This window comes from Canis lupus, chromosome 8 (assembly GCF_048164855.1).
Source record: "Canis lupus baileyi chromosome 8, mCanLup2.hap1, whole genome shotgun sequence".
NCBI lineage: Eukaryota > Metazoa > Chordata > Mammalia > Carnivora > Canidae > Canis > Canis lupus.
Window position 1 is genome coordinate 62,147,063 of NC_132845.1, and position 20,877 is coordinate 62,167,939.

Genomic DNA, 20,877 nt, shown 5'->3' on the forward strand with positions numbered 1-20,877 from the left:
TCTAGTCCTCTCTGTCCAGCAGGCATGGGGAAGGATGGTGAGCCCCCCTCCCTTGCAGGACACAGGGGTCCAAGGCTCAAATCCTTCCATCCCAGGGCACAGCTCACCTCCACCCCAAAGTCAAGGGAGCAGACTTTAAGCTTTGGAGATGACCGCTTGGGGCCAGCCCCTGAGTACTGTTGGGGCAGAGAGGATCAAGGCCACAGATGTGTCTACACTGGTACAGAACTGGAAGTCGACCAAGACCTCCGCGCCAGGCTACCCTGGAGTGTGGTGAGTGGAGAACAAGAGAGGGAGCCCAGGCCATGTGGTTTGTTCCTTTATTGTGGCTGCTCAGACCCCACAGGGAGGGTGGTGCACATCCCCACACCACAACCCCACCCCCACGGTGGCCACCCTCCCCGGGCCAAGGGTCAGGGTCCTGCGGCTGGCCAGGCAGCTCACTCGGGGTTCCTTTTGCTCCTCAGGGACAGGACTCTGGACAAGCTGAACTTGGACTTCTTCTTCTGATCCCCACTGCTTCTCTGGAGATCTGGGAGTGGGGAGGGCGGACACTAGGACAGGTGCCACCTCTCAGCACCTGCCCCTGCCAACATGCCCTTCCCTCCCACCTGCAGGGAGCCAGGCCCCCACAGAAGCCCTGATCTTCTGCCCTTCCTTCTAGGAAGCACCTCTGCACCTGCCTTCAGAGCACCCACCGGCCTGAGCATGGCCCTTACCCCAACTACATGGTCAGGAGCTGCTCTTGGCTCATCTGAATGATGGGAAGCTTGCTCCCTTGGGGCTGCATCTGCCATGGGGTCCTGGCCCCCAGTCCCACAGAAGGTGTAGCCCCGACCCTCCCACCTCTGCCCTGGCCCTACAGTTACCCAGATTCTGGATCATGTTCTGTAGCATCTCGTCCTCCTCCAGCTCTCTGAAACAGGACAGGATAGTAGTTGGGTCCTTCCACCTGCCAACAAGGCAGTGCCTACTCTCTCTGGGTGCTGACCCTCATCGGTGATACAGGATGGAAGGCCCTGGGAGGACCTGGGCCAGGGCTCCCTCAGCCCAGAGAGTAACATATTTAACAAACTTGGCCGCTGACTTTGTGGCCTTGCCAGGTCCCTCCCCTGAGCCCCAGAGGCCCTGCCCTCCCCTGGACCCCCGAGGCTCCTCTCCTTGGACCCCAGAGGCCCTGCCCTCCCCTGGGCCCCCGAGGCCCCGCCCTCACCTGAGCCGGTCCTCCTCCAGGACGTCCACGATGTTGCTGCGGTCCTCCACTGTACTTATGTACCGGCTCAGCAGATCCGCCTCCCGCTGCTGGTCCAGGGGTGACTTCAGACTCTCTGCAGGGACAGCCTGCCCTCAGCGGCAGCCCTGCTGTCCCGCCCTGCTCAGGGCATGGCATCCCCACTTTCCAGGGTCAGACTCCTCCACTGGATGTGGGGGAGGGTTTGGCGGACAACGGGGACAGAGTCTGCCCATCTGCGGTGGGCTCTTGGCAATGCTGAATGCATGGATGGGTGGACCGGCGCGTGGACCGGCGGACAGATGGATGGATGGGTGGGTGGATGGATGAGTGAATGAGTGAAAGAAAGACCAGATCAGAGGAAGAGCGCCCCCATCCCACAGCAAGGAAGGGCAGAGGCAGGACTGCCAGGACCTGAGCCCCCAGCACTGGGCCCTCAGCCACTCCATCCACGGCACCTGCAGGCTGAGCTGGTCAGGGCTTACTGCCCTGGAATCACTGCAGCTGATGGGGTAGGCGTGAGTCCTGTCCCCACTTTGGAAGCACAGAGAAGTTGAGTGCCCTGGCCGAGGACGCACGGCCAGGAGTGGATGGGCTGAGACTACCCTGGGCTCCAGCATGTGGGCCATAACTACATCCCATCAGCCTCTCCAAAGGGTAGCCACGCAGGCAGCCAGTCGGAGGGGCCTGGAAGGGCCCGCCCCCATCACCCTCCCGGCCCAGGTTCCCAAGGGTGGGGGTAGACGGGACTCACCAGGCTTGGCCATCAGCTGACGCAGCTCCCCCTCCAGGTTCGACTGCTCCTCTGCCAGCTGCTGGTCCCTGGCCCTGCCGAGGTGACGCAGGCGTGAGGCCCGGCCTGCCTGGCTGACCTCCCCCGTGCCTGAGCCCGGCCCGTGCAGACCGGAGGTGGCCATCCCGGAGAGGACCCTTCGGGCCGAGGTGGAACGGCTGGACCCCTCACTTGTACATCAGCTCCGACTCCTGCCTCAGCAGCAGCTGCTTCTTGTGAATGAGCTGGAACCAGTCCACCATGAGGGTGTCCTCAGAGGCATCTGTGGAGGGGGTCCGGGAGGGTCAGGCCAGGGCCAGTGAGGCCCCCGGGTCAAGCTGGTGGAGGCCCGGCCGGGGCCATGGGGAGGGGGCAGGCCTGTGTCGGGTAGACGAGGCTCACCCCCCTCAGCCGCGCGTAGACGCTTCTCCAGCTCCACACCCCTGAGCTCCAGAACGTCCAGCTGCCTCTCGATGTCCTGCATGTGCCTCTGGATCTCTTCTGGGGGCATGTAGTTCGGGGGCCGCTGGGGACGGAGGGGAGGTAAGGGGCAGGCAGAGAGGTCGGGTCATGCCCCAGAGGGCTGAGCTCCTGGCCCACCTGCACCCTCGACTACTCACCGTGGCCGGGTTGGTCACTGCCTTGCTGGGTGGAGTGGGGACACTAGACGAGCCCAAGGACCTCCCTGCTGATGATAAGACAAGTCTCCTGGACCTGGGGGCACCAGGCCCAGGCCCCTGCCCGGGGTTCCCCTGCTCCCTTCCAATGGTGTCCCAAAGCCAGAGCACACACACAGATGCAGGCACCATCCCCATGCCCTCCCTGGCCCCCCAGCTTCCCCAAGTCAGCGGCCCGGACGCCCTGCAGGCAACCTGCCAAGGGCAAGCGCATCAGCATCCCCAGGTATCTGTGGCTCCTGCACCAGGAGGAGCTGGGGCCTCTGTCCTGTCCTCCCTTCCCTTCTGGTGGGCCAGGGCTCTGAAGGGTCCTCCAGGCCCCCTGCCCCATCTCAAGGGAAGCCGGCCACCTGCAGGTGCAGTCGACACTGCTTCCTCCCCTGGGGTACCTTCCCTCCACTTGTCATCCTGCAAACCCCTGCAGCCACTCCCTCCTCAGACGAGCCCCCTTCATCTACACTCCAACTAGAAATGGGGGCTGACCTGGTGTGCCCTGAGCAGGGGGCTTCCTCTTCTCTTCCTTCCAGCTCCGGGTTGGGGCTTCCTGCTCTGAGGGCTCAGAATGAAGCCAGTCGCCAGAAACATCCAGGCTGGCAGGGACAGCCAGCTTCTTGCGGTGGGACGGGGACGGGGAGGAGGAGGTGGCTGCCCGAGGGCAGAGGACAGGGCCACATGTCAAGCCAGCAGGTCTGGTGCCCCCCCGACTGCTTCTCTGAGCAGGGTGGTCACCCAAGGGGACCCCACCGGCTTCACCGGCCAGCACAGGGTCAGTCTCCTGTGCCCGTGTCCATCCAGGGAGGGCAGATTCTGTGTCCTCGACAACACAGGGGCAAATGAGCCCAGCGGGTTGGAGACTGGCTTGAGGTCACACAGGAAGTGACATGAGGGCTGGACATGGATCCAGGGGCAGCTGAGAATGCTGGGGACAGCACACTCACGTGCAAGTGTAAAGACACACACATGCACACACGAGCTGCCACCTGACTCCTCTGGCACCACAGGGCCATGTTCCCGGGCTGGGCATCTGGACCCCCGGGTTCCTGCCCAGCATTACCTGAGAGGCCAGGCCCAGGGCTGGCTGTACCCGCTGTCCTGTCAGGCCAACGAGGGGGTGGAGGGACGTGGACATGCCCCTCGGAGCTCCCAGGGGCTTTCCCAGGGGCCTCACCTGTCCGAGGCTCTCCCAGGACCCTAGACAGAGGGCAGGGGGTCAGCCGAGGGCAGGACAGGCTGCCCCACACCCAGGTGCAGACCACCAGAGGCAAGAAAGGAGTGCACGGAGCACGTAAGGGCTACCTGACTGGCTGTGACCCTCCTAGAGCACATGTGTGTGTGTTCACCTGTGTGCTCACCTTCGTGTGTGTGTGCACATGCTCAGGCACTCACAGCTGGCACAGGACCCGAGTGTGCCGCCCACCCGTGGGCCACCCACTGCTACACTACACACAGGTTGGCCACTCATCACGGGTGACCCTGGACCAGCACGCCCAGCCCCCGGGATGGATCGTGTGACCGTCCGGCCCTGGCATCTGCAGCCTCATGCAGGGATGCATCTCCTTCCCCGTCCCACCCAAGCTTTCTGGGGGGGGGGGGGGGGGGGCTGTCCCTTCCCCGCTGTAGAGCCAGCATGGCCGCTCCAGGCTTAGGCCTGGTGGGCTTTCATCCCTTGGCCACCATGGCTGGTTCAGGTAAGTGAGGACCCCGGGCCTGACAGACCCTCCCCACAGCTGCCCACCCTCCTGATGCTCCAGCCACACAAAGGGAATGTGGTCCTGTGTCACAGCCTGGTGTGACTGCTCCCCTGCCACTCAGGTCAGTGTGGCTGCTCCCTCGTCATTCAGGCCCATGTGACTGCCCCACTCCATCACTCAGGTTGGTGTGACTGCTCCCCCCATCATTGCACCCTTGTCACTTAGGCTGGTGTGAATTGGTTTCTGCTACACCCAGTGAATGGTCCAAGCAGATACGCACACATCCCTCTGTGGGTGTGTCCATCAGTCCACATGCATGCCATCATTCACCTGTAAGCATCTGTTGAGCACCTACTGTGTACCAGGCCCTGTGCTAATGCTCAGCTTCATGAGCACAAAGCCATAGGCCCAGGTGCAGGTCCCAGGGAGACCCCCTGCCCCCGAGCCCTGCCCACCCTCCCCTCACCTCTCAGCAGGGTGTTTCTTCTCCACCGGCTTCAGGCGGGCCCTCCATCCTGCGGGCCCGTCTTCCTGGCCTTCCTGGGGGCTGGTGCCTGAGCCTAGGTGGGGGGCAGGGACACAGGTCATGAGGGGGTATTCCGGGTTGGGAGGCTGGGCTCTGCCAGAAAAGACTGGATCTCACTCACCCCCACCCCATCTTCCGGCAGCCAGTCCCTCTCAGATACCCACACAACCAGCCTGGCCCATGGGACAGGTGGGCTGGGAGTCCGGCTCAGGACTTCTGGCCTGACCACCTGTGCCATGTCCCCTCTCTGGGCCTCAAAGTCCCCAGCTGCCCAATAGAGAGGGTGTGACCAGCTGAGTCCCGTGGTTGTGGAGTGCCAGTGTGTCTGTGGGCTGAGTGGTTCAGAACAGAGTGGCTTTCATGATGGGGGCTCAGCCAAGGAAAGGTCTCAGTAAAAACCTATGTGCGGGGTGTTCTCTGAGCCCAGCTCAGTCCCTCCAGGGCTCTCCTAAGAGATACCCAGGCACCCAGAAAAAAGCCAACTCCACAGTCACCCAGAAAGCATATGCAGTGACAGTAAGCAGTCCAAGGGGCTTCTAGGACCCTTAGGGCCCTGTTGTTGGGACAGAGCAGGAAAACAGATACAGACAGTGGATGCAAAACCCCATGGGAGGGGGTGACCCTGCAAGGAGTGCAAAGCAGGAGAGAGTAACTGACAGCCACCTGGCGTCACCAGGGAACAGTGACGAGGTTGGGCCATGGCCGCAGCAGGACATGCAGGCAGGGCAGGTGGGCAGTGAACAGTGATTGTAAAGACACACACAAGCCCGAAGGGGCATCTGGCACTCCGGAAATTGGAGTCCGAGTGGGGAGAAAGTGGGGACCAGGGGGCGCCAAAGATGGGGGTAACATGGGAGCTGGGCTGGTTCTACAGAACCAGAGGCCAGGGAGCAGAGCAGCCACAGGCACCACACAACCCACCCCACACCTCCCCATGGCGCATCAGCGGGAGAGCTTACCCTTTGCCACTGGGGCCTCTGGCTTCAGCCTGGAGCCAGCACCCACCCTGCTGGCCCCTGAGGACACAGGCGGGTCCTTCTTGTCCACCTGGAGTGACGTGGATGCCCGTGAGGTGGTGCTCACACTTGGGGCTGGTGGCTCAGTCCTCGCAGGGGGGCTGAGGACCTGGGCAGGTGCCACCTGGGACAGCTTGGCTGATGGACTTGCTTGTGGCCCTTCAGCTCTGCTATGGGATTTCAGAGCAGGGGAGGTGGCCGGGGAGGACCTATGGGTGAGAGGGTAGGCATCAGGCACAGGTGGATCCAGGAGCCCCCTCCCACCATGACCCTCAGGCAGAAGCCCCTCAACCTCCCCTGGCAGAGGATTCCTGACGTCCACCTACAGATAGTCCCTCCGAGGGACAGGCCAAGGGCACCCACTTCTGGCACAGGTGTATATGGCACCTGATTTTACCTTTCCATTTAACTCTGGCATCAGCTGAGATTAAAATGGCCCCAAAACACACTATGCATGGGGTGTGGGGAGGGGCCATACCCACAGCCCCTCCCTCTTTCATCTACCTGCCCAGAAGCACCTGGGACTTCCCTGTGGAAGCCCTGCCCAGAGCTGTGGGCCAGCCAAGCCTGCTTAGCCCCATCTAAGCAATAAGGATGAGCCCCACAAGCGGGCTGCCCATCACCAGGCCATCCTGCATCCCCAGGCACACACACGTGCAGGAAGCATGGCCACCAGCACCCAGGAGAGCCCAAGGCAGCAAGCTGGGCACCTCACCAAGCCACAGCAGCTCCTCCATGTGCCCTGTGCTCCCTATGAAACCAATCTCTCCCCACTGTTCTCCCTGCTCCCTGGGCCCAGGGTGACCAGGAGGAGCTGGGCCCTGCCCTAGGCAGACACCCTGCAGGAAGCCTCCGAGAGAGGCTTCACAGCCACGCAGCCTCAGTCCCCAGGTGCTCTGGACACCCCCAGGCCTGGAGTGGCAAGGCAGGCTCATTCTCTTGGGGCACCACCAGCTAATCCAGTGGGCCCAAGCAGCTCTAAGCCAGAATGCTCCCCCAAAATAAAGGGCAGCATGAGGCAGCAGGCGCAGCATTGTCAGCCAGCCTAGTATGCAATTTCCTTACTCAAGAGGCCACCGTAGTATGAATTGTGTCCCCCTCCCCCAATTCATGTCCACTCGGAAGCCCAGGGTGTGGCCTTATTTGGAAATAGAGTCTTTGCAGACGTAACCAAGTTTAGATGAGGTCATCCTGGATTAGGGTGGCCCTAAGTCCAGCGTCGGGTGTCCTTAGCAGAGACAGAAGAGTAGAGGACATAGACACAGATGGAAGCCAGGTGACCCCGGGGGCCCAGATGGAGGCTGTGCCTATGAGCAGGGGATGCAGGGTGAGCAGGTGCTAGAAAAGGCAGGAAGGACCCTCCCCGAGAGCTGGCGCAGGGAGTGCAGCCCTGCCCACCTCGAGTTCAGCCTTCAGGTGTTTAGAGCCGGGTGAGAATAGGTTTCTGGTGGTTTGGGTGCTTTGTCCCAGCAGCCTCAGGACACAAACACTGGGACCCTCCATCCCACCAGGGCCTGCTCCGTGACCAGTGTGTTGAAGGCACCAGGCAGGCACTGCCACGCAGGCAGGGGGCGGCGATGAGCTCCACCCGGCTCAGATAGGACAATCCAGGGCTTCTCACAGCCTCTGGTTTCCCGTCTGTAAAACAGGTGTCCTCAGGTGCGACTCAGTGTGTGCCACATGGTGACCCCAGGGGCAGCATCTGTGCCCCGACAACTTTGCAGTCACAATTGCATCCCCTCCTGCTGAGCACCAGGCACTCTGGGTCCTGTCTCATTCCCAATTTCCAGGTGAGGAAGCTGAAGCTGGGGAGCAGAGCCAGGCAGGGCCTGGAAGCCTCCTAGGCTGCCCCCGACCCCGCCTGCCCCAGCTCCTCCCCACCCACCTGCCAGGTGCCGGAGCACCAGTCTCAAGCCTGGGAAGGGCCTTCCGGAGGCAGCTCAGCGCCTGCTCCCTGCTGTTGGCCCTAGAAGGCACATCTGCAGGAGCCGGGGCCCTGCCAGCTGGGCCAGGGCTGGGGGCAGCTCCAGGAGTCTGGAAGAACCTCTCCCGGGCCTGCTGCATCTTGGAGGCTGCTGATGGGGCCCAGTCTGGGGTGTCTGCTGGGCCTGGAGACGTTGGGCCCAAGCTGACCTTGGTGTGGGGGGGTGCCACTTGAGGGGTCACCCGGCCCTGTGGGGTGGCTGGGCGAGAGTCCAGGGCATTTGGCGTTGGGGCAGAACGGGGGATTACTGCTGCTGTGTGCTGTCCCGCCGATGACCACCCTGCTGGGGAGCTGTTGGCCACACGTGTGCTGGCTCTGCCACCCTGGAGGCCCGCCAAGAATGCAGGCCTGGCTGGGCTCCCTGCGTGGACGTGGGAAGAGGCGGTGGCCTGAGGGTTGGCCGTAGCAGGGACGCCTTTGGCAGTCGAGTTGCCCATCACAGGCTCCCGGGCCGCTGGCCTGGACTCTGGCCCTGCATCTCGGGGCCCATTTGCCTCCTGGGCCTTCTGTGGGGCACTGGGCGGCTTGGAGTCTGAGGGTATGGCCCCTGGCTGTCGTGGGGCTGGGCCCCGCAACATGGGGCTTGCAGAGGCAGCTTCGGGGTGGTGGCTGGAACACACGAAGACGCCGGGCTCGCCGGTGGCCCTGTAAGCCCCAGAGTGCAGTGTGTTGGAGCACTGCTTACACCTGGCACAGGGCAGAGAAAGACCCATGAGGACACTCCAGGCAGGCATGCGTGCATTCCCTTATTCACACACACTCCCATGAGTACACACTCATGCAACCCTGTGCCAACTCCTGTGGCAATAGACTCAACAGTCATTTTGAGTCACAGACTCCACAAATCCTCATTAAGGGTGCAAACACCTAGAGTGTCCATGCCTGTGTACATGCATACTCACAAATGCACACATAAGTGCACGTGCATACATTCATGGGTGCAAGTGTGCACAGGTGAACACGCATGCTCGCAAATGTGCACAGAAGTGCACATATGCATGGGCACACAGGGGCATGCACACACATGCACAGGCATGCACACATATGCACGGGCCCACACACACAGGGTGCACATGTGCATTCACAGGCACATACACACATGCATGGGTACACACGCACATTCACGAGAGCACACATACACATGCAGAAGTGTGCACACATGCATAGGCGCACATGCATACACATGCATGGCCGCACTCACACACACACGTGCCCAGGTGCATGCACATGCACAAGTGCATGCACACATGCACAGGTTCACACAAAGGGTGCACGCATGCACACACATGCATAGTCACACACATGCACATACACACACATGCACAGGCATGCACAGGCACACACAGGCACACACCAGCTCTACCTGAAGCAGCTCCGGTGGTAGAGCTTCCCGTCAGCCAGGTGTCTCTGCACGAGGTGCACGTGCTTGCCGCAGACTGCGCAGGTGCTGCTGACTGAGCTGCCTGCAGAGGCCTGGCCCTTGGGAGGGGTGCCAGTTACTATTTCTGAGCCCTCACCATAGGCTAGGAGAGGTCATGTGCCCCAGCTCTCCTCCTGACAGCCGCCCCATCAGCAGGCAAGAAGATCCCACTTTACAGACCAGAGAACTGAGGCCCTGAGGGGAGCAGCCCACCAGGCACTGATGGACTCTAAGTTCAGGGGCTGCAGCCTGACCTTGGGGGTCTGGGGGGACAGGGGCCAGATCCCGGCGCTCCTGAGGCCACCAGAGGTACAGCAATCCCAACACCAGGCCGCAGTTCCCTCGTCACTTGGACAGCAGGGGGCGCCCGACTACAGCACATCACTCGTCCTCTGTCCCCCCCCCCACCTCTGAAAGTGGGGGTGCCTAACACCCTGGGCAGGCGGGAAGGACACACCCAGGATTCTCTCCTGGCCCACCCAGGAGGGAGGGGCGGGAGGCCAGAAACCACTCAGGAGCCCAGAAACGTCAGGGTTCAATGTCTCAGATCTGCTTGGCCTGCATAATCTCCCTGGGCCTCATTCTACCTATCTGTACAACGGGGATCATATCCTGACATGCAAGATTGAAGGGGTATGTGGAGTCAATCCTGATAAACAGCAGCTGAGGATGTGCTGGGGAGCCAAGGGGACCCCCATCCCAGGCCCTGCGGTGTAGAGGTCACAATCCCAAGAATCAGAGGGAAGGTGGAGCTGGGGTGCTTACGGTTTTCAGCAGGGGGCCTCCTAAGCTCCCATCCTTCCGCTGGACGGTGGGGTTTGTGCTGACTGGAGACAGCGGCTGCCCCCGGGCTGGAGTGGGTGAGGGCCTGGCCAGCTGGGATGGAGCCTTCTTCCCAGATGGTTCCTCATCAGAGTCCGAAGGGGGCCTCTTGATACCAGCCATACCCCCAACTGGCATGAGACATGTGAGATCAGGCTCTCAAAGTATCTGGGGCCACCTCCCCACCCCCCCCCACCCCCGTTCTGGGTTCTCTGTGGGTGCCAGTGGATAACATGAGGCCTGGAGCCCAGGGCTGTTGGAGCAGGCTAAGGGGCAGCCTGGAACAACCACAAGCACACATTCCCAGCAGGGGCCTGGTCTGACCCACGCCCCTCCCCCCAGGCTCCAAGAGCCCCGATCTGGGGTCAGGGAAATGGAACTTTTCTGTTTCTCCACAAAGTGGAAATATCAAGGCGGGGCTGGTCCTGTGCCCAGAGTGGTTCCGGGGATTTCTAAGGCCTGGATGAGGAATGTGAGGGGAGGGGAAGGAGCTGAGCTTCGGGGTGCGCAGAGCAGCTGGAGTCCAGTCCCTTGGGCCCATCCCCCACCGGCCTGCCAAATGTCAGGACCAAACGGGGGTGGGGGGGCGCCTCTGGAGCCAGGCCTCGGAGCCCACACAGGGTCTGCCAAGCTGCCTGAGGCGAGACTTGTGGGCATGGGCTCCAGGGGTGCAGAGGGGAAGGAGAGGCAAGATCTGGGTGCCTTTGTTTGGTGCACAGGTGAGTGTGGGGTCTGGGGGGCTCGGACCCTCATGGTGGCAGGAGGGTGGGGGCTACTCCCCCGGGGAGGAAGCCACAGCTCAGGGAGCCCCACGGATGTGACTCCAGAGAGGCCTCCCTGTTGCTTTCTGCCCTGCCGGGTGGTGCTAAAAACCACCACTGAGCTGGCAGGGGGGCTCACTTGGGCCCAAGACAGAGGGCCAGCCTGGCAGATGCAAGGCCTGGGGGGGCCTCCAGCCCCAACTTACTGGGGGAGCGTCCATGGAAGTAGTTGTAGTACTGTGACACGTAGGTCAGGATGCTCAGCCGGTCTGGCACCTTCAGGGCCACCATGTCCTCAGCGTCCAGCAGGGCTGGGATGCCCAACTGCTCCTCGGCCACACAGAAGGCCTGGGGGGAGTGGTCAGCGCAGGTGGGCTGGGGGACACCCCATCCGTCTCCATCAGGCCACCAGCACCCTCCAGGAAGGAGGCCAGAAACCCGCCCAGGCCCAGAAAGGTCTAGGTTCAAGGTTTGAGCTCTGCTCAGGCTGCGTGACCTCCCTGGGCCTCAGTTTACTGGTCTGTACAACAGGGACCATATCCTAACTATGCAGGGTTGAAGGATCTGGGGAGCCAGTCCCCACATGGCCAGCCTGGCATCTCCTGCCTGTAAATGCCCATCCCTCACCTGACAGTCCTCAGGTCCCTATCCATATCCTTCCCTTAAACTGCTGAGATACCCATGCCATGCCTGAGGGCCACATGTCCATCTCCATGTGCCCAAAACTGGGTTCCTGAGCTCTCCCAGACACACAGCCCAGCCAGCGGTGACCTTCCTTCCAAGGCTCAGGCCAAAAGCCTCGAAACTCCTTCGACTCCCCTTCAAAATGTGTGCGGAATCTGACTATTCATGATGCACCTTCATCCCCTCACCATCCACCTGGTCCTCAGTATAGATCCTACAGACCTGAGCACCCCAGCCCAGCAGCCCTGGGAGGAGGCCAATTGCTTCCCATGCCCACCTGCCCCCACCTCCCCCAGTCTGTCCTGCCTGCGCCCCCACTCTGTTCCCACTGCCTCTCCCACTCTGTTCCCACCGCACTCCCTCTCTGTTCCCACTGCCTCTCCCTCTGTTCCCACTGCCTCTAATTCTGTTCCCGCCGTGCCCCCTTGCTATTTCTCCTACTAGCCAAGGTGCCCTCCAGAGGGGACAGCCTCGTGCCAGCAGCCCCCCACCAGGCTGGCCCCTCCTAGAGGTGCCCATGGGACTCCTCTTTACCAGGGGAGCCTGCCCTGTCCCCTCAGGACAAACACACGGCGGCCTCACACACCTGCCCTGCTCTGTCCCACGTGTTCATCCGGCCCACCCGCTATGGCGTCCCCACAGAATTTTCTGTGACAATGGACGAGCTCTAGTCCACACGATCTACTGTGAGCATCTGACAGGTGGAGAGCATGGCGGAGGAACTGAATTTGTCACTACTTCCTCTAAATTAAGTCAGATGGAAATGCAAGTCGTGCAGGAGCCGAGCGGAGCGCGCATCGGCTGTGCGGGTTTGACCCGCAGAGCTGGGCCTGCCACCCCAGAGCTGGGAGAGCCAGCTTGGGGAGGCCCGGTGCGTGTCTGCCTCTCTGGGCATCAACCCAGCGCAATAATGGGGCTTATTCTGCAGCAAGGAAACTGAAGCTGGCACAGGGAAGCGTCTGGCAGCGGGGCGGCGGGCAGGACCCTGGACCCAGGCTGGCCAGAGCACGAGGCTGCAAGCAGTGTGTTCAGGACCCAGTGGCCAGGCCCACAGGTGGGCTCGGGGCTGCTGGTCCCCACAAGGTGGGGAAGGGCCACGGCCCAGCCAGGACTCACCCCAGGGCTGGTCCTCCCAGAGCCACCTCTGGACCCACTCTGCCTTGGATGGTAACTAAAGTCCCAGCCACCCCCAATCTCTTCCTTCTGTGACAGGAAGAAGGAGCCAGGAGGGCCTGGGCACCAGATTGGAGGCTATTTCTGGGGTTGGGGTCCCCTGGCTCAGGACAGGCTGTGGAGCTCAGCAGCACGTCTCTGGCCTCCAGATGCTCACCTGCTGTGCCAGCACCTCCCACAGCTGCCCTGGTGGTACCTGAGGGTGGTCCCTGGGACCTGAGTGATGGCACAGGACAGACTGGCCACAGTGGCTTTGAGGCAGGAACAAGGACACTCACCAGTTTGTTGTTCTCATAAACGTTTTCCTTCCTGAGAGCATCGAAGTCTCTGAAAGAGAAAAATACAGGTGTCCAAAGCAGCTCAGAGGTCACCCTGCCAAGATAGAGAGACCGAGTCCAGAAGCAGCAATTGTGAAGGAATGAGGTCCCAAGGCAGCCAGGAGTGAGCAGAGTCGGCCCTGCTCCAGGCTCAGCAATGCCGGCCAGCACCCTGGCGACCATCGGGCCCTGCAGCCACGACCCTCACCTCTGGTGCCCTGCAGAGACCAAGTGCTTACCCCCTGGCCACCAGGCTGATGGCAGGCTCAGGGTGGCTGGTCCCCACAGGGTGGGAAAGGGCACGACCCACACCAGGACCCACCCCAGGGCCCTGTCCTCCCAGAGTTACCTTGGGCCAAGATAGGCCAAGCACCAGCTTGGGGAGTACAGTCAGGCACACCTCCAAATGGCCTGCTTCCAAACTCCCAGAAGGTTATGGGCCTAGTGGGTCACGGGAGGCCCATGTCCCAGGGGTGAGGCCACAGGGTGGACACAAAAGGCAGTGTGGGATAGAGCTCCATGCTGCCCACTGGTCAGGGCACCCTCCGCACTTGACCTCGGGGGTACAAGACATCCCAGGTGCCAGGGCCCAGCCTGGGTGGTGGGCCTGCCTGGGGATGTCACACGCAAAGCCGACGTTTGGACAAAGAGAGCCCACTACAGCTCCAGGCTGGTCCCAGGACTCGGAGCCCCCACCCACCACAGGCACCCCTGCAAGGAAGCTTGGAGCAGAAAACACCGCTGGGCCCAGCAGGCGCTCATCCTGACGCAGGCTGCTCAAATACGCACTGGCAGGGCAATCCACGGCAGCTCTGCCCCTTCGGCGCACGCTGGGTGGTTCTGCAGGGTGGAAAAGGGCTCAGGCTGGGAGCTGCCTCCCGACCCAGCCGTGTTGCACCGTCAGACTCTGGGGGAGCCTCTCCACTCTCAGGCCTCAGTATCCCTGTCTGGAGGAGGATGTAAGCCAAGAGGCCTGGCTGTGGCAGGGCCCTGTGGCCTCGACCTGGGCCGCGGGGCGGGGGAGGGGACAGGGCTGCCTTTGCCTGCCTCCCTCCAAGGAGGCCCCCACCAGCCTCCAGCCCCACGTCCATCACCCTGCCGGCTTCAGGGAGACCTCACCGTCCGCTTGGACCACCTCCCAGGTAACGTGTTCCAGATGGTAAGACCACCCCGTGAACACAGACGGTGCTTTTGTGCAAGGGCAAGATGGCGGGCAGCTTTGTCTCCAGGGGGACAAGGGGGGTGGCAGGGGCAGGCAGGGCACCCTCCTGCTTCCTCAGTGCAGCCACACGCAGGTCACCAGGGCTGTCCCACCAGCGTCCATGGCACGTGGAGCGGTCCGTCTCCATCGGTGGCCCAGGGGGCTCTCGGCATGCTGGGCCCTGGCCCACCCCTCCCCCACCCCTTCCCTTTGAAAGTTCAATCTCTTTTCCAGACCTGCCCCAGGTCACTGACCCAAACGGCCATGTCCTCAGCAAGATGCCCGGGTGGCAGGAGGGCAGGATAACAAGTTCTGTTTTGTCTCCAAACACCAAGGAGAAGGAGGCCCTCTGCCCCCTGCATCTGCCTCGGGGAGGGGATGCAGCAGCTCTGCCTGGAGGATTCAGCAGTGGGGGGTGAGGACCCTCACTTGGCCGGGACCCTGAATGAGCATCTCAGCGCCCTAGGCAGGCCAGGACACCCGGTCCAGCACCCACAGCAGTGATGCTGGCACCCGCTGAGCACGGGCAAAGGCATCCGGGTCAAAAGATGCTGAGGTGACCTTCCACTCAAGGTCAAGGGCCACCCCCCGCTCAGCACCTTGCCCAGCTGCTCCCCTGGACCCCTAAGACCTCCAGAGCGGGACTGGACACCCTGGCCAGTATCACGACCGCCCCGCCCCTCCCAAAGCAAGCTCTCCGCCACGGGCCCTGCCCTCCCGGCCTCCCAAGCTCGGCCCACGCTTCTCCCTACGTGCAGAACACACCCACCCTGGGCCTCAATCACCCCCTCCCCAGAGGCACCCTGCAGGTCCCCGAGTGGACACGTCTCTGCCTCTGGCAGGCAGCTGCGTGAGCACACATCCCCCGCAGCATGGGGTGCGGGTGGCGTTGCCTTTGTCCCTGAGGGCTGCCTGGCCCGGCGCTCTGGGGCACTCTAGGGCCAGCGTGCTGCCTCGCAAAGCCTTCAGAGGGTGCCAGGTAGAGACCACGCCCATCCCAATCAGGAAGTCCAACAGGACCAGCTCTCTGCCGTCGGGCACTCTTGTTGGGATGGGCTGAACTGTGCCCCCCCCAATGATCTGTTGGAGTCCTAACTGCCAGGACCCCCAAACATGACCTTCTTTGGAAATAGGATCTCCCTGACAGAGAATCCAGTTAAAATGAGGTCATGATGGTGGGCCCTAATCCAAAATGACTGGCATCTTATAGAAAAAGGGAAATCAGGACCCAGATGCGTACGGAGGGGAGCTGGCCCTCCACCAGCCACGGGGAGGCCCCGGAACCTCAGGAGGGGCCTACCTGCCAGCACCCGACTCAGATGATGCATGTGTGCAGTACCCCGTAGGGCCGGCTTCAGTGATGGTCTCACTTTGGCCAATCCTCGGAGAGGTGGCACGTAGGGACTTGCTGGACCAAATGCCCAAGCCTCGCCCTCTCAGGCTGTGAGTGGCTGCCCCTTGCCAAAGTGGCAACAGCCCAAGGACCTGCACACCGGGTGGGCTGTGGCTCAGGGCACCCCGACCCCTCACCCCGGTGAGATCAGGATTTAGTGGAATCCCTCTCATTTAAATTCAGATCCGTTCTGGTATGACTCCACGGTACCTGCACACAGCTGGCGCTCTGTAAATGCTCGCTGATGAATTCATTCTTCCAGCACTTGCCAAATGAGGGGACTTGTGTCCATCTATTCTTTCAACATCGGCCAATGAACGCACCCATCAGGTCTACACGTATGTCGTGTGACCGCTGACTTGTCTGCCGTTGGCCGGGTGCCCGCCTATGCCCGTGTGTGCCCAGCCCCAGCCTGGCCGCCAGAGCCTGAGGCATGGCCCCTCCTGTGGCCACAGCTGACCAAGACTGTTGACCTCACACTCTTAAGCCAGCCAGCCTCCTGCTCCCAGGCTTTTGGGGCTCTTGGGAATGTGTACCCCTTCCAAATTCCTGGAGAGCTGACCTCACGCTGTTTATTTCCCGGAACAAAATGCAGCCCTGCGGGGGGTGGGCGCTCGGCGGGGAGGGGCTGACCGAAGGGAAGGCGCCTTTTCCAGGCACCCTCAACATATCTGGAGCTAGTCCCACCAGGAGGGGAGCAGGGATGAAGGGGGGACACACGGAGATGGATAGGAGCCACAAGCCAGAAGGGCAGGGAGACACTGGGCAGACGCTAGCACAGGTCCTGGGGCAGGGTGGACACGCGGAAGGACTGGGACATGACCAGGCGCCCGAAGCCTGAGGCTGGGAGAAGTGTCCTGGGTGGGTGCAGGGCCAGGGCCCAGGGTCCCACCTCCTTACACCCCATGGACAAAAAAGACCCCTCAGCCTTGGCTACCCAGCCGCAGGCCTCCCCCTGGGCCAGAACAGACCCTGACCCTCCAAGCCTGGGCCCAGGGTAGGGTCCAGGCAAGAGTCAGCCCTGGGGCTTCTGCAGTGGCCTGAGGGGGGCATCACAGGGCACTGGCCCCGGGCGACCCTGAGGAGGTGGGCTGGCAGCGCGGCCTGGGTCCATCCTGGAGAATCTGGCCGGAAGGCGGCAGCGGGGGCCTGGGCAGCAGGCCCTGAGGCTGGGGAACAGAAGGCCTCTGTCCCCAGGCAGCTTCCTGCTGGCCAAGAGGCCGGTCTGGGAGGCGAGGCCAGCCCGGCGCCTGGGCCCAGCCCACCCTCCGCTCTGGCCCGAGGAGGGGAAACAGTGCGGTCTCCGAGTGCCCGGGTGGGGACCTCTCCTGGCTCCCGACTACGTGTGAGTCTCAGGGTGGGTCTCAGGGAGCCCTGCCGTGGCCAGGGAGACGCCTCACCACCACGGGCTCTGCCCCAGGCCTGACACTGGCCTCCCAAGCTGGAGGGTCCTGGAGGAAGATCAGGGACTGAGGAGTTGGGAGGCGCGCGAGTCTGCAGCAGAACCTGCACTCACTGACACCCTGCCCTGGCCCCTCTACAACCCCTACAAATGGCCCAAGGAAGCCGGGACACTTATGCTCGCTGCTGGGAAGGTCTCCTGCACCCTCCTTCCTGGAGGAAGCCGCCACCCCTAACTCCCGCCTCTCTGCTGAAAACCTGTCAGTCACCCCTGGTCAGCCCAGAAGGGGAAGGAGCCCAGCGGTGTGCTCCAGCCCTGAGAGGTCTACTGCCCCGGGGCAGGAAGGGGCTGTTTGTTCTGGGCGGCTCCCTCGCTCACCTGGCTGCTTGGCGGAGGTGGCGTCACTGGGGAAACAGACCTCGGGTGGAGTGCCACACACACTGCGGGCAGGCGCCCTGCAGGCCCCCCTGAGAAAGCCCGCAGCTCTGGGGCAGGCTGAGCAGAGAGGGGCCCGGGCTGCTGCTGCCCGGCCAACTCCGGTGGGGTGTCACGGGTGCGCCCACCTCCCAACCCATACCCACCTCCCGGGGTCCCCTCATGGCCACCAGCACGTCACACGTGCCTCCTGGAGCAAGGCCGCAGGATCTTGGTGGGCAGACGCAGACGTGGAGCTGGCGTCGGAGCTGCCTGACCGCCACCTGTCTGGCTCAGCGCCCGGCACTCCTTCACAGCTGCTCCCAGAGAGGCTGCCCTCTGGGAGGAAGCGGCTCTGGAGCAGGAAGGCTGGAGATGAGGCACGGGGAAGGACTTCCTGGTGGCAAAGTCAGGAGACACAGAGCCAGATGTCCACCCTCCGGGGGCCAGAGGATCTCCAAAGGATGGGAAGCACGGAGGGAGCTTGCCCCAGCCTGGCCAAGGAGGTGTCCCGGGGAGGTCGCGATCCTGCACTACTCCATATTGTGTATTTCTGTGCACCCCTGGGGGCAGGTGGGCAGCACAGGGACTGGGAGTAGGGGACGGGTGTGTAAGGCAACAAAGGACACATGTGCCCACACTCGGGTGCAGACACAACACCAGCACCCTCACAGCACCCCACCAGGCCTTCCAGCATGTATCAAAAGCCGTACTAATGTTCTACTGCTGAACACAAACAGAAACCCATTCCCTTCCAGTTCCGGAGGCCAGAAGTCCACGATCAGGGCGTCGGCAGGCCCCTGCTCCTTCTGGAGGCGCTCCTTCTGTTCCTTAGACCTCCCCGCTGGCCCACTGGCTCCAGGCAATCCTTGGCTTGCGGGCCCCATCACTCAATCTCTGCCTCTAAGGTCACATGGCCTCTTCCCTTCCCTACTGCACACAGGCACCTGCAGAGCCTCTACCTTGCAATGACACTTACCAAAGTCCTACCCTACCTACTGAGCCCCAAGTGCATGTCCTTATCTGTAGCTCTCCAACTATGTGCTTGTATCTACCAAATACCTGTCATGGGCCAGACACAGTTCCAGGCACGGAGGATTAGCAATCCCCAAGACAGACACCCTCATCCTTTTGGAGCTGAAAGTCCAGTGGGGGCAGGTGAACGAAAACCAAGTCAGCAATAAATGAAATAACCGAAGCTCTTGACATCACTTCCCTGGGCAGGGGCCAAGTCCTTCTTCAGTGTGTGCTGCTGAGAATACAGCAGGCACTCATTAATGGTTAAAGGAGCGGTTATATGACCCCTGCTTGTGCTAGCATGGTACACACCCATATGTGCACACCTGTGCTCATGCTCAGGCAGTGCATGCTGGGACAGGCTCATGCACCCCCCCACACACACACATGCACATGCACACACATGCACACACAGAAGCCTCTAACCCAGCATGGCTAGGAGCAGATAGAAGCTCCCAGGGCTCAGAAAAGCCCAGATCTCCAGTGACACCCATAGCGTCGCCCAAGGCTGCTGGCCAGCAGACAGCTGTACCTGATTTGTCCACCCTTGCAGACTTTTCGAGCCGCGCTGTCTAGGCTGCCTCAGCTCAGTCCCCAGCCATGCTCCCAGGAGGGGCTCAACCTGTCCCACCCTTGGCCTACCTCCCCATCAAAGCTCAGCTGAGGGTGTTCACTGTGGAAGCCCAACATTTCTGCCTCCAAGGGTGACTGAGGTGCATCCCTGGACAGGGGGCAGAAGCTGCTGCCCAAATGCCACCCAGGGCCTCCCCAGGAGTTTCCACAAATGCATTTCACAACCGTGAGCAGGAGGAGGAAGTGCGTGCCGACCTTTGTTGAGACTAGCTTCCCGGTAGGGTGCCTGGGGGTGCAGGGTACATCTGGGAGCTGGGGAGGAGCCCCAAGTGCCAGCCCCGGCTCTGCCGACGTGCTCTGTGCCCTGAACAAGGGTGTCTGGACTCTGGGCCTTGGTTCCCCCATCTGTACAGAAAGGGGACTCACTGAGCTGCTGGCTCTGGCCTCTCCCAACCTGGAGACCTCTCTGGCAAACACACACCCCACCTACCCCTGGATCCAGCCATGGCTTCTCAGAATGCTTTTGAACACCACTCTTTTTCCAGAAGGCAGGTGGCCTTCTGGGGACAGCCTTCCTGACCCTCTGTCCCCCGAGTCCAGGCACCCTCTCTTGGGGGTTTTACCCATCTCCCGTTCACACGAGTCGAGTTGGGGGCCAGGCCCTCATCACACAGACCTCTATCCCAGCAAGCCAGGTCCCAGTCTCCGCTAAAGAGCATTTGCTGAGTGAATAACCCATGCAGTGGGTTGAGATGGAGACAAGATCCAGCCACCATTCCAAGACCCTCCAGGAGGGAGTGGCCCTAATCCCGTCCCTTAGCTCCCAGGGATGGGGGCTCAGCCTCCGCCCCACACCTGTCACCCAGGGGTGCCCAGGCAGGCTTGTGGTCAGGGGCTGGGAAGTCTGGGGCTTTGGGCTCTGCAACCGGCCCTTCCCCATGGGGCCCTGGGCTGCATTCCTCAAGGTGCCTGGACCGGCTGGGGTGGGGAGGGCAGCACCCCGGATCTGGGCGGCAGGCAGGGCGCTGAGGGGGGCAGGAGGGCAGCGCCGCCGGCCCTGTCCAGGGAGGCCGCGGGAGGGGGGGCAGTGGCCGGAGCCCAGACGCCGGCCTGACTCACGGACTGACTAAGCCGGCGGGGGCGGCCCGCCTGGCTCCGGCTCGGCTCCGCTTGGTGGACGGACACGCCGGGGCCCCGGGCGGTGGCGGCTGCAGGACCCCGCTCGCCCCCCCCCCCCCGTCTCGGCGCCCCCTCGCCCGCGGGGCACTCACAGGAGGTCGGGCCGGTGGCGGTGCAGGATGGCGCAGAAGGCTAGGCCGTCGCGGAACGACGTGGTCATGTTGGTGATGCTCACGTCCCGGTAGCCCTCGCACTGCTGCCGGCACCACTGCTGCAGCGCCTTGATGGCGGCCATGCGGGCGGCGGCGAACCCCGCGGCCGCGAGGCTGCGACTGCACCTCCCGGGACCGCGAACCCACCCCGCGCTGCCCGCGGGACCCGCAGAGCCCCGCCTGCGCCCCCGCGTCGACCCCCGCGCCGACTCCCGCCGGAGCCCCGCCGGAGCCCGGGCACCACCGGTCTTAGCCGCGCCGCCCGCGGGAGTGCGGCCCGAGGCCGCCCCCGGGAAGGACCCGCCCCCGCCAGGACCCGCCCCCGCCAGGACCCGCCCCCGGGAAGGACCCGCCCCCGGGAAGGACCCGCCCCCGGGAAGGACACGCCCCCTGGGCTCGCTCCCGCCCCTAGGGCTCACTCCAGCCAGGCTCCGCTTCGGCTTGGCCACGCCCCCTCTCCAGGACCCGCCCC

The 20,877-nt window shown here is 62.7% G+C and overlaps 1 protein-coding gene across 8 annotated transcripts; it reads right to left on the bottom strand.

Annotated features, from left to right (window-relative positions):
* Positions 1-306: 306 nt before the first annotated feature.
* On the bottom strand, positions 307-20,582 carry MICALL2 (MICAL like 2). 8 transcript variants are annotated; one of them, XM_072836706.1, is made up of 19 exons: positions 20,346-20,484; positions 19,330-19,479; positions 18,547-18,733; positions 13,036-13,084; positions 11,107-11,248; positions 10,083-10,270; positions 9,261-9,376; positions 7,799-8,584; positions 5,857-6,122; positions 4,838-4,931; positions 3,735-3,871; positions 3,164-3,325; positions 2,624-2,691; positions 2,406-2,529; positions 2,196-2,286; positions 1,986-2,059; positions 1,214-1,328; positions 870-916; positions 307-532 (listed from the first exon to the last, which is right to left on the bottom strand). In XM_072836706.1, exons 3-19 carry the CDS (start codon positions 18,609-18,611, stop codon positions 441-443), a joined length of 2,616 nt encoding a protein of 871 aa, XP_072692807.1. In that variant the 5' UTR covers positions 18,612-18,733; positions 19,330-19,479; positions 20,346-20,484; the 3' UTR covers positions 307-440. The 8 variants fall into 8 exon arrangements, with proteins under 8 accessions (XP_072692807.1, XP_072692806.1, XP_072692808.1 ...); XM_072836705.1 differs by having other exon boundaries at positions 11,107-11,275; XM_072836707.1 differs by lacking the exon at positions 18,547-18,733.
* Positions 20,583-20,877: the final 295 nt, after the last annotated feature.

What these genes read in the sequence shown, in the direction of transcription:
- MICALL2 (XM_072836700.1), bottom strand. Translation starts at nt 14,165, where the DNA reads ATGGACGTGGGGCTGGAGGCTGGTGGGGGCCTCCTTGGAGGGAGGCAG. An exon ending in TTTATGAGAACAACAAACTG is followed by an intron (nt 11,276 to 13,035) that starts GTGAGTGTCCTT and finishes GGTGTCCCCCAG; the next exon opens with CCCACCTGCGCTGACCACTC. An exon ending in GAACATGATCCAGAATCTGG is followed by an intron (nt 533 to 869) that starts GTAACTGTAGGG and finishes CCCCACTCCCAG; the next exon opens with ATCTCCAGAGAAGCAGTGGG.